The 14,860-nt window shown below is 42.0% G+C and overlaps 1 protein-coding gene across 1 annotated transcript in view; it reads left to right on the forward strand.

Annotated features, from left to right (window-relative positions):
- Positions 1-8,041: 8,041 nt before the first annotated feature.
- The window catches only part of NT5C2 (5'-nucleotidase, cytosolic II), a 41,842-nt gene continuing 35,023 nt past the window's right edge, over positions 8,042-14,860 (forward strand). The window contains exon 1 of the mRNA XM_005416401.2: positions 8,042-8,169. Coding sequence (XP_005416458.1) covers positions 8,069-8,169 — 101 coding nt within the window. The 5' untranslated portion in view covers positions 8,042-8,068. The remainder of the gene's footprint in view (positions 8,170-14,860) is intronic.

Here is a 14,860-nt window from a genome sequence, read left to right on the forward strand (position 1 = left end):
TGCTCTGTCTGCTGAGTACCAGGGATTACATTTGTCTGTTCTTGCCAGCACATTGTTCTGATGTAAAAAAAAAGAGTTGGAATAAAAAAAAATTATCTTGACTTCCCTTTCTGATTTGCAGAACTCAGTATGTATATTTCCATGCTGACATTTCTGCCTTTTGTGATCTTTATGTTAACCTACAGCTTGGCTGGCACGCTGTCAGGCTTCATCTGTGTAGCAAATAAAGTATTTGCAGGTGTCATTCAAACATTGAATTCCTGTTGTGGTGGGCATTGGCATCAATGTTTACTGCCCATTTTTTCAGCTAAATCAAATATATGGGAACTCTGATAAATATTTTAAAAGAAATATACTATGAATAGTTTCTACAGGGTGAGCTGTATTACAGCAAAGGGATCAAATTAATCTCTTGTTTTTAATCTCCCAAGACTGGGCAACCAGAGCAGTTGCTTATGGGGAAAAAACAATGTGAGTGAAGTATTTGAATTATGTTACGTGTTTCTTGCTGGAATTTAACAGCTGGGAACAAAAGGCAGTGAGAACATCTTTGTAGCCAGTCCATGCTTGCCTTTGGCAGGTGCTCAGTTGGGCAGCAGTTTGGGAACCTCTGTGGCAGAGGTTGCTGCAGGCTGCTGAGGGCCTTTTCCCAAGGAGGAGAGTTTCCCAGGGCCATCAGGGTGCATGGTTTTTCATTGGTGTCGGCTCAGAAGAGCCTTTGTTTATCCATTCACCTTCTGTCTGTGTAAAACCACTCTCTGGAGGTTTCTTTTGAATACTGGTTGTGCCTCAGCCTCATATCCACTGAGGCATTCGGGTATAAGGTGAGGAAGGCATAATACTCATTTTGACTGACCTGCTGTATAGCTCAGACAATTTGACTTTTCTGCATTAATTCTTGACTCTGAAAAAAAAAAGGCTGATTCAAACACCCACACACTTTATTAAGAGCCCTCTGATGATGATTTCAGAAATTTGTTGTTTCATAGCTATCTCTTCTCTCTGTTAATATTTTTGTGTTGGTTGATTTATTTAACTTCCAGTCATGGGGTCTTGTTCTGTCATTGCTAGACTGAGAACCCTCCACATTCAGGCTGCTTGCCTGTGTGCAAATACTTCTAGACCATTTTCAAATCACCTGCAGAGCTGCTCTTTGTACACTGGCAGCCTTCCACTCCAGCCTGACTCTCTCTCACAGCTTTATTCCTTTCTCAGTGCATTCCTTTCTGAATGGGGGCAGCCGGCTGAAGACAGTTTTCCAGCAGAGTTTGTGTCAGTGACAGAGAGAGACACGGAGTCCTGCTTGGTAGTCTTGTACACCCAAGGATCATATTTGACCTGCAGCTGCAGCATTTCTTTGAGAGCTCATGTTTGCTAATTCCTCTCTGTGACGTAGCTCTTGTGCTTCTGGACCAAGTCTTGCATTCCTTAAGTATGATCCTTCTTTTTTTTCTAGTGCTGGGAGAGCGGGGCACACTGGAGTTAGAGAAGTGGAAAAATAGCATTACTCCTAACAAACTCTTTGTGTAAAAAGCAGTAAATTGGAAATAGCCAAAATTGTAGTTTTGGAAGAGATAGTGAGATGCATGAGCTATATGGAATGTAGAAAATACAGTTATGAGCTCACTGGAGAATGGAGCTCCTGTTTCAAGGCATTGAACTAATTTGCAGATAGATGAGGAGAATGGATGCTCTCATGGTACTCGGAAAGGGTCAGATTTGAGGTTTGCTCCTCAGAGTTGCACTGCAGATTTCATCGTTTTCCAGATTCTATTCTAACCATCCATAACGTTCATGATAATTAAATAATACTTAAAATATTTTAATGAACTAGTGCTGCTTGGAATTCCTGAAAGAACAGAACTCCTTGGATAGAAATGGATGGGCACGAGAAGAAGAAACTCCAAATTAATGTATTTCTGGGTTTTAGTGTGTCTAATGCATCAGGGTCCTGGAGTATTGCTGGAGCTCTAGGAAATGCACAGCCACTCTGTGGGTATGGTTGTCAGTAGAAAAATTCTGATTTAAAAATCCATGTAAAATAAGCAGGGTTTCGTTAAATATATTTTACAACGTATTTGATACACAGATGTTACTTTAGAATCTGTCTTTAAAGCAGATAAAATTCAGCCTGAAATTAGATCAAATTCCATAATAAATGGGATGAATAGAATTCTCCTTTCTTATACCTATTCAGAAGTAGTCCATGAGTTACCATTGTCTACCAGTCAGACCATAGTCAAGTGAACATACAACTAGGAATGCTTTACCAATTTCACCAAAAGTATACTCTTGAAAAAGCAGCTTCATGATGTAAGCCCTGTGGTGGTGTCCAAGAGTAACTGCTACCCCCTTCCTGCAGGAGGAGTCAGAGCCAGTATGCTTGGAGCTAGGAGGTTTAGTATGATCCATGGAGCAAGGAGAGTGTCATCAATCTAATGTAATCCAGTGGATCTTTGGATACCACAAGTGGCACCTGTAAGCTCACTACACATCTGTGGTTAACCTTAACAGGTTCTTAACAGCAGCTCTCTACCTCTTTAATACCCTGTAATCAGTACACAGAATTATCCTGCTTAAAGCCAACCTCAATTACCATGAGGTGAGAGTACACTTTGAAGTGTCTCTTGGAAGTAATTTAATTTTCTAATATGAAGGATATGTTTTGCCCATCCTGCCATAATGAACGTGAAGCCTTGCTGTCAGATAGGCAACCACACAGAAGTGGAAGATCTTCAAGTGAAGAATTTGACTTTAAGCACAAGGAGGGGAAGAAAAAAAGTCAGTTTTCTGATTTAGATCATTTAAAAGCATCACTGCTTATCTCTCAAGTCATGGACATAGTAATTTTCTGAAAGCATCGCTAATTAAAAACACCTTTTGGAAACAGTTTGCCTTTGGCCATCAAGCAGAAGTGTTGGCAGTAAAAGACAAGAGTGGTTTGAATTGTCATCCCAGGGAGAGGAAGGAGCTATGTGAACTAAGAGCTAGTGTGTAGAGCTGCAGTTCAGAATAAAATCAGAGCATCATTTGGAATCCCTGCAATCCCTGTGTCTTGGACCCCATCAGAAGCCTGCTGCTTTGTGGCTTCTCAGTACAGGCTGACCTCTCTGTGTCTGCCAGTTGATGCTAAGTATTGAAACTTGAATTTGTGTAAAAGTATACTGTGCTAGGAACATGCAGTGTATCTGTGATTCATCCTGACAGCGCTAGGAACTCAGACTGACTTTTTGCACAGGGACTGAGGAATTAGTGCTTCCCACTTGCTCTGTGTCATTACCTTCACTGGGCCTTGCTATCCCTAGCTGACAAAATGGGGACAGCACTTTTGCTGCCCCTAAATGCATTATGTGAGTGGGAGCTGGTGAAGTGCTTTGGGATGGCAGGTGTGAGAATGGCACTTCTGGTGAGGCCAGGAGCCTGGCCAGCCCCTGCTTGCACAGTGGCACTGGGAGGTGCCATTGAGGAGGATGACACAGTCCTGACCACTTTTCCACCCCAGGGGATGAGGAGGTGTGATGCTAACCTGGGTGGATTTGACCTCCTGCAGTGCTCGCTGTCCCAAGTGCCTAGCCTGATCAAGGTGCGAGCTACTTCTGCCCTCAGTGGAGGGAGTGGAATGCTCCTAGAAAATGAGTCACTTGCTTTTCCTAACCACCCTTACATGGACAGTCCCCTAAGCTGCAGAAAATGTCGCTTTTCCCCTCCCCTGCGCTATTCCTGAGGCTTTGCCATGACCCAGACCAGGAATTTGACATGAGTCACCAACAAGCCAACCATATTCCTGCTTTTTGCAGGAATTTAGGATTTTAGGGTGGTTTGCTGCTCCCTTGCTGACACCCCACAAAGCACTTTGAGATGGAGCAGTGCTGCAGCAGGGAGCCAGGAGCCGCTCCAGGCTTGGCAAGGGCGTCACAGACTCGTCTGTCCTCCCACAGCTCTGGCTAGACACAGAGCTCCTGAGCTCCTGAGAGCCCTGGGCGTGGTGATTTTCCCTCTGCTCGCTCTCCGCTGTGCACGTACATGTGTGGGCTGTGCTGCCAAGGTATTAATGTGTGAGCAGAGGCAGATGTAGTGCACGGTGAGTCACTGTGAGTACGCTACAACCTTGGCTCCTGCTAGGGATGCTTTTGTTGTCGGCTGTGTAAGCTCTCGGAGAATATCCTAGAAACAGTGGGATTGTCACCAGAGTTTTGTTCGTCTCTGTTTTAGTGTGTATGCCTCTGATTTGGCACTGCATCATCAAAGTGTCAAGATGAACTCAGAAAAAAAAAGAGAGGCAGTCAGTGCATTTAGCATGAACATGTCGGATATTATCAGGTGCAGAAATTTCTAACTATTTGCTGCCCGAGAAAGATTTAAAAAGTAATAGTAAAACTTGAAGGGAAATGCTTCAGAACATTTTATTTAATTTCTATGAGTATTTGATAGAATACACTATGGATAATACTTTAAATAATCTAAAATCTGACAAATGGACTTAGTTCAAAATATATGCTAAAAATCTCATGTTCTTTTGGCCCAAAGCATATGTGCTGGGCAACAGCTCTGTATCAAAGCTTTGCAGCTGAGATTTAAATACCTTTTCAAAAGGAATCCTGTACCATAAATGCTATCAGATACTTAATTAAGACAGCACAAGCAAGGAGCATGTTTGCAATAAATTATGGGGATGTGTTCTGACAGGCTTTATCTATGTAAAGATTTCTATTTTTATGTGAAGCTATTTACAGATTATTGATTTCAAAAATAGATTTGTAACTAAAGAAAGATGCATCATATTTCAGTTGCTTGGAGTTGAGAATCCTGCCCGGCTGTCTGCTCTCTTAGATGTTTATTCCAGGGCCTTACAAGTGTACGGAGTGATTCTGTCCTTCTTATTTTTCCTCTCTATTTGGAAGAGGGAATTTGTATTCATGGACCAGGTCCCAGGTTTCTTACCCATGCAAGCAGGTTGATTTTTATGCTTTTGAAGCACAGAACAATTTCAGTGAAGTCTGTGAGGCTTTTTGCATGAGTAAGACTTTGGGATGGCGAAGGTCCCTCGCAATATATTTTGTCAGTTGTCACTGTTTTGTTTCAGGGCAGCAAGCTGTTGTCACAGTGTCACTGGAGCCTGCTAAGCTGTAAGCCTGCCTTTGAGTACGTGTAATAGAAACCTTCAGCATATTTTTTTGCTACTTAATGCTGTGTGAACATTAAAAGAAATATTTTAATAAATCAAGGCAAAGCCTGAAGGTAGAGGTAATATTTTTCATTAGAAGAACCTTTAGAATTTGAAAACTTGCAAGCTTGTGTACCCAAGAGCCTGTCTATTTTTTCCAGCCATACCAGTTGGTCTAATAAAAGATACTGTCTCTGTCTACAAACCTTGTTGTGCCTGCAAACTCTGTTGATTGCATCTACAGCAAAATACTGCTGGATTATTAAAATAATTCAGGCCTTCTTTGCTTAATTATGGAAACTCAGATTTTTGTGGCTTCCTCAAGTCTCAGCTTTTTGAATCCCAACACACATGAAATGATGCTGTCTGGTTTCTCATACTGTAGAGGAGGATTTCATCACATAGGAGCTCAAACTGCTTCGCTGATTTCTTATATTAGAATGGCTATTATAAAGGTAGCCTGCTAAAATTCTTCTGCCATCTGGATTTTAGGATATTTTGTAGGACACTGTCGGTGTATACTGTCTGCTGTCTGGCATGGATGGCCTCTGGAAGCAGTCCTAGCCTAGTACCTGTGTCAGTATCTGATGTGGTGGTGGGGATGGAAGCAGGAGAAATGGGAAGAGGCAGAACATGATGCCTCTGGTGTAGTCTGTAGGTGTAAATCCTTGAATCTTGCTGTGTGTCTGGCTGGGTGAGCAGAGTGGTGTACCCCTTCTAAACAGCAGGAAGCTTGGATTTGGACTTGTTTGGAAGACCTAGACCCAGAGCTGTCCAACAATCCTAAAGCTAGCCATGCAGGAGTTTTTCCAGAGCTTTTTAATGTGCCTTTTTGAGACCTTCAGTGAGTATGTCTCTTGGACCCAAATCTGGAGCTCTAGGCTAGTAGCTTCAAAATAGACCAAGGTGGTGATGATCTGGACTATCTTGAAATGTCCATGGAGATGCTGCTTTTCCACCCTCAGAGAGCACGAGCCCTTGCTGTGGTTTGCAGAGTTGGGGTGTTACCAGGTCAGTCCCTCTGCTGCAAGCCTTGGCTGGGTGTGTGACCCTTGCAGGAGCACTGCTCCTCTCCTGAGCAGCCCTGCTGTCCCTGAGGAGCCTTGCTGCAGGCAGTGCCCTCCCTTCCCAGTGAAATGGGAGCAGGTCGGTGCTCGAGGGGCGTTCACTTCTGTGTCCTGTGTGCCTTCTGTCTGCCTTTGGGCACGGCTCAAATAGATAGCTGGTAATGACTTGTAAAGCCCTTGGTGGCTGTGGCTGGGGCTATTTTGGAAGCTGATTCTCCCTGCATGCCCTGTTGTGGAAGTTGTGGCTGGCTGGAATGGCCTGTCAGCCTCTCGCTGTGGTGACCTCCTCTCCTGGGTGTGTGGCAGGGAATTCAGGGGGAGAGCTCTCAGCAGTGACATGCAGTCTCTTGGGCTGCCTGCCAGGGCCTGAATTTGGTGACCTTTAGGATGTGGCAGAAGATGCATTTGTAAACTTTGGTTATAGTAACTGGGAGAATCCTGGAGGAGGAGGAGGAATGTATTTTTTACAGACAAGCTGTCTGCTCTCTGTTTGATGTTTGTGACCAGCAGATAGTAGGTAAATATACTAAGAAGTGCTGTGACAATTGGATCTGTTGCTATTTAATAGAATTTAAAAGGAAGAAATTATACACATTTCCTTGAGGAGCACGCGGCACTGAGAGCGCTGTGATTTCTAGCACTGGTTTGAACACTTATTCTGCTCTCTATTTCACTGAAATCATTAAATTCCCTCCTGCAAAATGAATGCAATCATATTTTAGAGGTGTCCAGATGTAGTTGCTATATCATTACCCATGTAGTTTGTGGGTGTTTTTGTTTCTTTTAAGAAGAGCAAACAAGCCAAGACCTGCACTCCAGCAGTTGTGTGGGTTACACCAGAATGTGGTTTCATGTAATATCTAATTTGGTATCACTGTGGGTTGTGTCTCCCACCCTGTTCTCCCCACCAGCTCTAATGACAGTGTTGTGGCAGGTTGAGCTGGGTTCAGCCTGGGTGCAGCTGACCAGTGGGGACTACTCAGCCTTTCCTCGCTTTTGGCCAGTTGGTTTTGATAGGTGAGGACTTGGACTGGTGAGCTCAACTGACTCATCATGGGGCTGCTTCATAACCCCACCTGGTGCCAGGGAATGCAGCAGCACGTGTCTGGCTGGAGGAGCAGGCGTGCTAATAGCAAAATTGGGAAAGGTGCCCCTCTTTCCTCATGGCAGGGCCCTCCTGATGAGAAGGACTGTCTGTGGTTTGGTGGTGACAGCCAGCACTTGAGAAGGGGTGCTTGTGTTTGTGAAGATCTGCTGGTGAATATTTGCATCGCTCAGGTTACAGGTTTGCAGTGTGTTCTTGCTCTGCCTGAATGTGTCTGACCTGCAGAGGACAAAGGATCATCTTTCTACTTTCCTTCCAATTGTTTCTCTGCTAATTTAGCATCAGTTTGAAGCTTTGTCTTTGCTTAGGGATCAAATGGCCAGGGACAAGGCTCTTTGTTTTCACTCTGTGGTAAAAGTGGCAAGGTCAGTCCCAGTGGGGCTTGTACGGTTTGCGCCTCTGAATTTATCTCATGTATTGAGGGTTTTCTATCACCTACAACTAATGCATATTGGTAACTCTAGCATCAAAAAATACCCCTTTTCAGCAATGAAAACAAGGTCTCTGTTTGTAAAGGCATTTTTCACCACAATAGATAGGAGTATCTTTGCAGCCATATAAAACAGCCTTCCCAGCTCTCTATTTCAACATCTCAAAAAGCAGCATCTTACTTGACCTGCATACTCAGGTCGTGCCACTCAGGAAGTCTTGCAAAGCACCTGGCAAAACAAACTTTGAGCTTAAGCAAGCTTTTCTTTTCTGTCTCTTTCAGAAATAAGTAAGCATTTGAAGATGACAACCTCATGGAGCGACCGACTGCAGAATGCAGCAGATCTCCCTGCGAACATGGATGGGCACGCTCTGAAAAAGTACCGCCGGGAAGCCTATCACCGGTAAGGCGTCCCTGGAGCTCCAAAACTGAACATAAACCCCACATTTCTTGGGGTTTTTTTGGCTTGTTAGTAAAACAGGAAGTTTGTTCTTACCTTCCTCATAGAAGTTGGTAGAAGAGAGCTTAGAAGTTGGCACAGTATTGGCCTGCAGGAGTTTGCAAACCGCTGAGTTGAGATACATGTACTAGAGGGAGAGAGGATATGCTTCTCATTGCAGTCAAAAGATTAATCAAAGTCAGAATTTGGATAGAAGCTTTCAAGTCCATAAATAATCAGTGGCAGAGGTTTTATAATAGTTATTACAGTGCACACTGGGACAGCAGAGCCTTAGACGCTGGAATGCACAAATATGAATAAGGAGGAAATCAAATGGGGTCAGAAATTGTTTGAGAATTACACCTAGCGTGATTAACTTTGGGACCACAGGAGCATGCAGGAGCCTTAGGCAAGGGCCCAGCCTTTTCACTGTTAGATGTACCTAAAACCATCAGAGTTCAAAATAAAAGGAATGTTATCACTCTCAGTTTGTAGTTTGGGAATCAAAGTGCAGGCAGTAGGTTGTTTTTCCAAGATCACATTGGAGGTTTGGCTGATCCAAGTATTTAGGCCGCAGCTCTCAAGGTTCCAAGTGTAGAGCATAAAAGTGGGATGAAGTCTGTATCCTTATCAGATGTCTGGACTGCTGCAGAGTTAAAAACAACAGTATCTAGTAATTGTCAGTATTCTGTTTGTGGGAGGTGTATCTTCAAAGTTTAGCTTCGTTATTTTGAGAAGTCATACAGTGTGATGATGAGAGGATATTCAGCAGAAGGGGAAATGTATGTCTGATGTAGAAACAGAAACATTTAACCTCATGCTTAAATGCCACGTTGCATTTGTGATTCACATTGGTGGTATTTCTGGGGAAGTGTTTTGGAAGTGTTAGATATCTTTTGATTCTCCAAATGGAATCTAATTTGAGAAAAACGCCTTAGTGCATCATATGATTGGCCAGGTTGTGCAAGTTCCTGTGTCCAGGGCTAAGTGATGGATCCTGTGATGCCTTTCTGAAGCTTTCCAATTTCCAGTGAATATGTTTGAGCAACATGTCTTAAGTGGTGGCATTATTTGAATCTCTTTGTCAGCTGGTCTGTCAGATATGGACAGATACAGTTACATTTAATGAATGTAACTATATATAGCATGTAAGAAGAGAGGGATTTTATATCATTCCCTGTCAAAAAATCTTCACCTTGTTGCAGTCATTGACAGGTTTACCTTTGTGTCATAAATTTATTTAAAACTTCAGCTGTGTTACTCCTGAGTCAGATTGTGGAAGTCAAGTCAGAGTCATACCTATATTTTTTCTAAGTATTTCCTTAACATTTGTTATGTTTAAGTGCTGACAGTTTGCTAAACGTTGTACAGGATCCAAAGGAAGCCGTGCTTGTCTTTAAGAGTTCATACATTCAAGTCCTCATCATGTTTACCCTTACTTGTGTAAGAAATCCTTACTTTCAGAAAGAATTTCCTTATGGAAGTTGGGAGTGCAGTCACGTAAAGGAGGGTTTCCCACTAGGAGCTGGGATCTGGTAGCCCAAAATTAGTCTGTGGTAAAGTTTAGGTACCTGTTTCTAGCATCTAAAAATGCCTTAGGCAAAACATACTGAGCAGAAATGCTGCTAGCATCTCAGATTTTCATGGAAAGCACAACATTGGAAGTACTAGGGAGGCACAATATTAAGGAGAGGCACGTTTTTGTTTTGGAATTGCTATCCTCTTTCAAAGGGAGAGAGAGGGAGGGAATGGGAGAGAATGAGAGAACCTGATGCCAAGACTGTAGTATAAATCTGTGCTATTAATGGCTTTGGTATACCAGTTTCATGGGAGTTATTTTGATAATCCAGTATTGTGAGAATCTGAAACAACCTCATTCCAGAGGCAGTGTTGTCAGATTTCTATTTCTGGTACTTTTCATGGGTGTAGTGTTAACAGATGTGATGTTACTTTAAAAAGTGCAAACTTGACATGATAAAGTACAACTGAAGTTATTTCCCCTTGGTGTTTGATATTATATTTTTTAGTCTTTTATTAATGCTTTAGATGCAGAATACATGTGCTGGTCACAGCCATGAGTTGTAGGATGTGAATTTGTTTCACTAAGGTCCAGGTATGCTCTGACTCTCTTCTGCTTCTTTGCTGAAGCACTGCAAATTTTATGAAAAAGAGAAATAGAAAATACATGGTCTCATTGTCAAGATTATTTTCTCTTTCTTCTTTTTTTTCTGTCTCTTTTTTTTCCTTACTGCAGCAGCTAAAGGAAAAATTCTTGAAAACATAAATCTAAAGTGACTTAGAAACAAAACGAATAAGAACATTGCATTTAAACATACTATGTTTTTGTTACCTGAAAGCTGGTCAAAGTTATTTTATGGGCCCAATCTGAAAGGCTGGAGCAGCTTGGCTGCTACACCACATTTACAGATGAGAATAAGTGGGACTAGCTTTTGTTACCTGTGTTGAAAGCCTAGTTGAGCTCAAATTCAGCAGATTTTCTAAATGCTGCTAGGAATTCTTAGTTTTCTGAAGGGTGAAATTTAAAAAAATTGTTTCACTGTTTGTTTGCTTCATGCTTACTTAAATACTGGTGGAGATACCTAGACCAATCAATTGAACATTCTTGTTCTCATGAAGTACACCAGATTTGATACGCTTGAATTGTAAATGAATTCAGACAAAATAAGGGGAAAAGCTTCCAAAAGCAAAATAGTTTACCTTAAAAAATATATATAAATGTTCTTGCGGCCATGAAACTTTTAAAAAATTTTAAAAAATTACCTCTGAAGATATCACTCTGTCATAGTTTACAGTGGTCATTCTTACTTGGAATGTGTTTTTTCAGGTGCTGCACTTCTAATTGTATCATAATTGATGGATGGATGTTCAACATATAATAATTGTTGGCAGAAGTCCCAGTTGAGACTGGTTTAACTGGTGTAGTGCATACTGACTCAGAGTATAATGACTATATCGTAATCATATCTGAATGCCATGGGCATGTTCAGAATCAAATTTTATAGCTATAGAATCAGAAAAATCTGTTGGGGAGGAGAAGTGGTGGGGTTTTATCTTCAGGGAATTTCTGACAACTTTGATGAAAGCTTTTGGTTGGCTGGTGTTGCTGTCAGACCTTGTTACACAACACTGCTGGCGCCTGTCGGAGGTGAGGTCTGAAGATGAATTAATATGCAAGCTACATGTTACTCATTCTCTAGCAGAGGTCACTGGTAAGAGGATACTGCATTACTGTGCTATTGGCAACACAGATTTTAATTCAGAAATAAAATGGATGTGCAGTTCTTGGGAGGCTTTTCCTTGGTGTTTGTGGTGGTGAGGCCGCCTCCCTCGTGTGCTGCTTGTTGACTTTTCCGGGTAGAGGATAATCACCAGATCACTTGTTCTGGAGTACTGTCATTTAATGTGATTGTAATTAGGCAAGAACTAGGTTGACTCTGAGCCACCAAATTGCCCTAGTGTCTATTTTTTAACTTGGAGTGAGCACTTCTAGGCACCCTCTGGATTATCTCACATAGCTCTTTAGGGTTTAAATAGCAACCCCATCTAGTTAAAGCAAATAATGGAAAAAGTTGGTGTTCCATCCACTCTTGTTACTGACAGTTACCAAGATCCAGGAAACAGGTATTTACACTTATATTTATTTATCTGTGGTTTTGGCTTAACAGAGCAGTAAGGCTGAAATGGCCTTTTTGTTAAACATACTGGCTTTGGGATGCTTCTACCATTTTGCATCAGAATAATTTGAGACCTCTCATCCTGAATGTGGGGTTTCTGTTGTTGTTTTAACTGTTGTTACTTGTTTACTGGCTAGTGCAGGGTGTGTGGCATCATGATTCCTAATCCTAATTCTCCTGCTGACTGCTGATAGAGTATTAAGTTGCTTCATAGTTTTGTACTTCAGTTTGCTTTCAGAGCACCTTATGGTGGTGATGTAAGTGTTTTTAGTTGTTACTATAAACTGAGATTCTAGATTAAAAAATAGTATGTGCTTTAATAATGACAAAGCAAAAGGATTGTCAATGGGTTGTTTTGATTTCATGGATTAAATATGTACTTTAGCTTGTTCAAATTTGTAGACTCTGGGCTATTCACTGCTAATCTTGTTTCTTTACTTAATTGTTACTGGATCATCAGTGATTGCAAACAGGTGGAAATGTTGTATAAACAAGGCTGTGAGACTTGAAACTGTCCATCTGTTTAGGTGGTTATATTTAAAGTCCCTTCAAAACGATCAGTTCACTGAGGTGGAAAAGCAGAACAAATCTTTCGCAGTCTGAAAGTGCTCTTTGCATGGAACACAACTGGACAGGCCATGTGTGGTGTTCCCATGTCCCGGGCAGCTCTGGAGGCTCCGCTGGCCGTGGTCTGTCCTGCTGTGCCTGAGCAGCCTCCTGGGACCTGTGTGTGGTGGCATGTGTGTGGCAGAGGGCAGCCTGTGGCTCTCTCTGCTTTGTTTTAGTGCTTTAGACACTGGAGGAGGGAGGGGGAGTGTGTCCAGTCCGTAGAATGGGTGAGTTTACAAAAAAGCACGCTACTTGCCAAATTAATAATAAAGAAATTACATTGCAAATGTCCCATGATCCTTAGCTTTAATAGTTTCAGGGAGCAGACAAGTGTTATTTTGGGATGGAATCCATTTGTGAGCTTCTTGGCACTTTGCTGTTGCCTGGGAAGAAAACCCAAACAATGGAAACAGAAATGACCAAGGCTCTCTCTTTGCATCTGATTCCTGCAGAATTTCAGAGGGAAGTGCTCATAGCTGTGTTTCTTGATACAGCCTCATCAGGCTTTGAATCCAGTCATTACTGGATTTTCCAGTTTAATGTCACTATAACTGTGCAAGGGCAGTTAGACTTGTGAAATTGTGGGGCATGGTGTTGGAAATGTTACTAGAAGTGGCCAGGAAAATTTTATGCCCTTCTTTTGTTTCCCTTGTCTGATGCAATTTCATCCCCTAAAGTTATATCAAGCCCAAATACTATCTCTAAATGCTATTACAAATATTCAGAATATTCATCATTGGTTGAAGAAGGAATAAAATATAACTCCAAAAATCTAGAATTAAAAAATAAAACCAAAATGGTATGATAAAAAATAGTATATGGAATGACTAAAGAGGCAGGACTTAGCAAAGGGACAATTTCATTGGTTTAAAAAATTTAAAGCAGTTTATTTCTTCTCTAAGGCAGCTACCAAAACATCCAGCACCCAAAGATGAGACATTTGGGTGATATGGTAGTATCATCTTTAGATTGCTCACTTGCTTTGTACCAGATAAATAAGGTCAGTGGGGAAGTTTGCTGGTGCTGGTGGAAGTCACCTGAGACCAGAACTGTAATGTCATGCAGTGACACAAGTCCCCAAGCAGACAACATCTGGGGACTAACTGGTCATACTGAGAACACTGAGTTGTCATAACAGTAGAGGGATGTTTATTTCATTATTCACCTTTTTAAAGAGGCCACGGGGACCTTGGGCGTGGGAGACTGTTAAAAGCTAATCCATTTAGTTCCCATTATTTCTTTTTAAATCTTCTAGCTTATTAAAAAATGGAAGTTGTCCATAAAGCGAAGATTAACCAAAGTTCCTAAACCCTGAGTAAGAGGGAATCTGAGCCTTCTGGCCAGTTAGTCCCTGTTTTGTGGTTGGCTCAAGCCCAACTGTCCACCACAGGCTTTTTTAAACACGCATGTAGGTCATCCCTAGCCAGCTCCCACTGTATTTGCTGTTCCACTCAGCAGTGTTGCAATTTTCTTTGTATTTATTTAATTTCCAGTGAAACACACTGCCCAGAAAAATGCTAATTGCTGTAAGGTATTTGTAGACACATTTGGAAAATTATTATGAAGTGCTTTGTTCCAGAAACCTTGCCTCACATTGTTCATTTTCATTTCTTTGCTATGAGGAATTGTGAGCCATCTGCCAAGTTCCTCCTTAATTGTAAAGTTCTGTGCATTTTGTTTATTTTGCTGGTCAAACTACAAGACTGTTATGCACACAAATTTCATTCAGGGCATACAATTCTTTAGAGGTTTTGCACAAATAAAATAAAACCATTTCTCCCTCTCTGTTTGCTCCTCTCCAGTGTTACTTGAGAAGAGTTGGGATTTAGGTTCCTGCTTCAGAATTGATTGACAAGAACAGTAACAAAACCAAGACCAGTTATCCTGTCAAAATATAAAGGACTATGAATTGCAGAGTTGTGGCTATCAGGGCTGTGTGGCTTCCCTGCTGCATGCTCAGCAGTTCCTTCTTCCTTCAATACAACACATTTTTCTCTTACCCAGCACAATCCGTAGAGCTCAAAAGGAAAATAAATACTGTAGTCATTGAGAGCCTTCTGCTGTGGCCAAGCTGCAGGGTTTAATCTTTGAGCAAGAACTCATTAGGGAGGAAACATGCTTCGAGGTTTTCCTAAAACAACTCCTCAAGTCTGCTTTTCCAGAGGTGGGATCTGTGCCAGGCTCAGCCACCCCAAGTCCACGTGCTGCTCCCCAGTCCCAGCTGCGCTCAGAGAGCCCATGGAGCTGGGATGTGCTCCCTGGAACTGCCTTCCCCACATGCTCCACACCTTGTGTCGCTCCAGCCACACTGACAGGGAGCCCAAAATGCAGGATATTCTCCAGAGCAGGGA

Source organism: Geospiza fortis, unplaced genomic scaffold, assembly GCF_000277835.1.
Source record: "Geospiza fortis unplaced genomic scaffold, GeoFor_1.0 scaffold130, whole genome shotgun sequence".
In the NCBI taxonomy this organism is placed as follows: Eukaryota; Metazoa; Chordata; class Aves; order Passeriformes; family Thraupidae; genus Geospiza; species Geospiza fortis.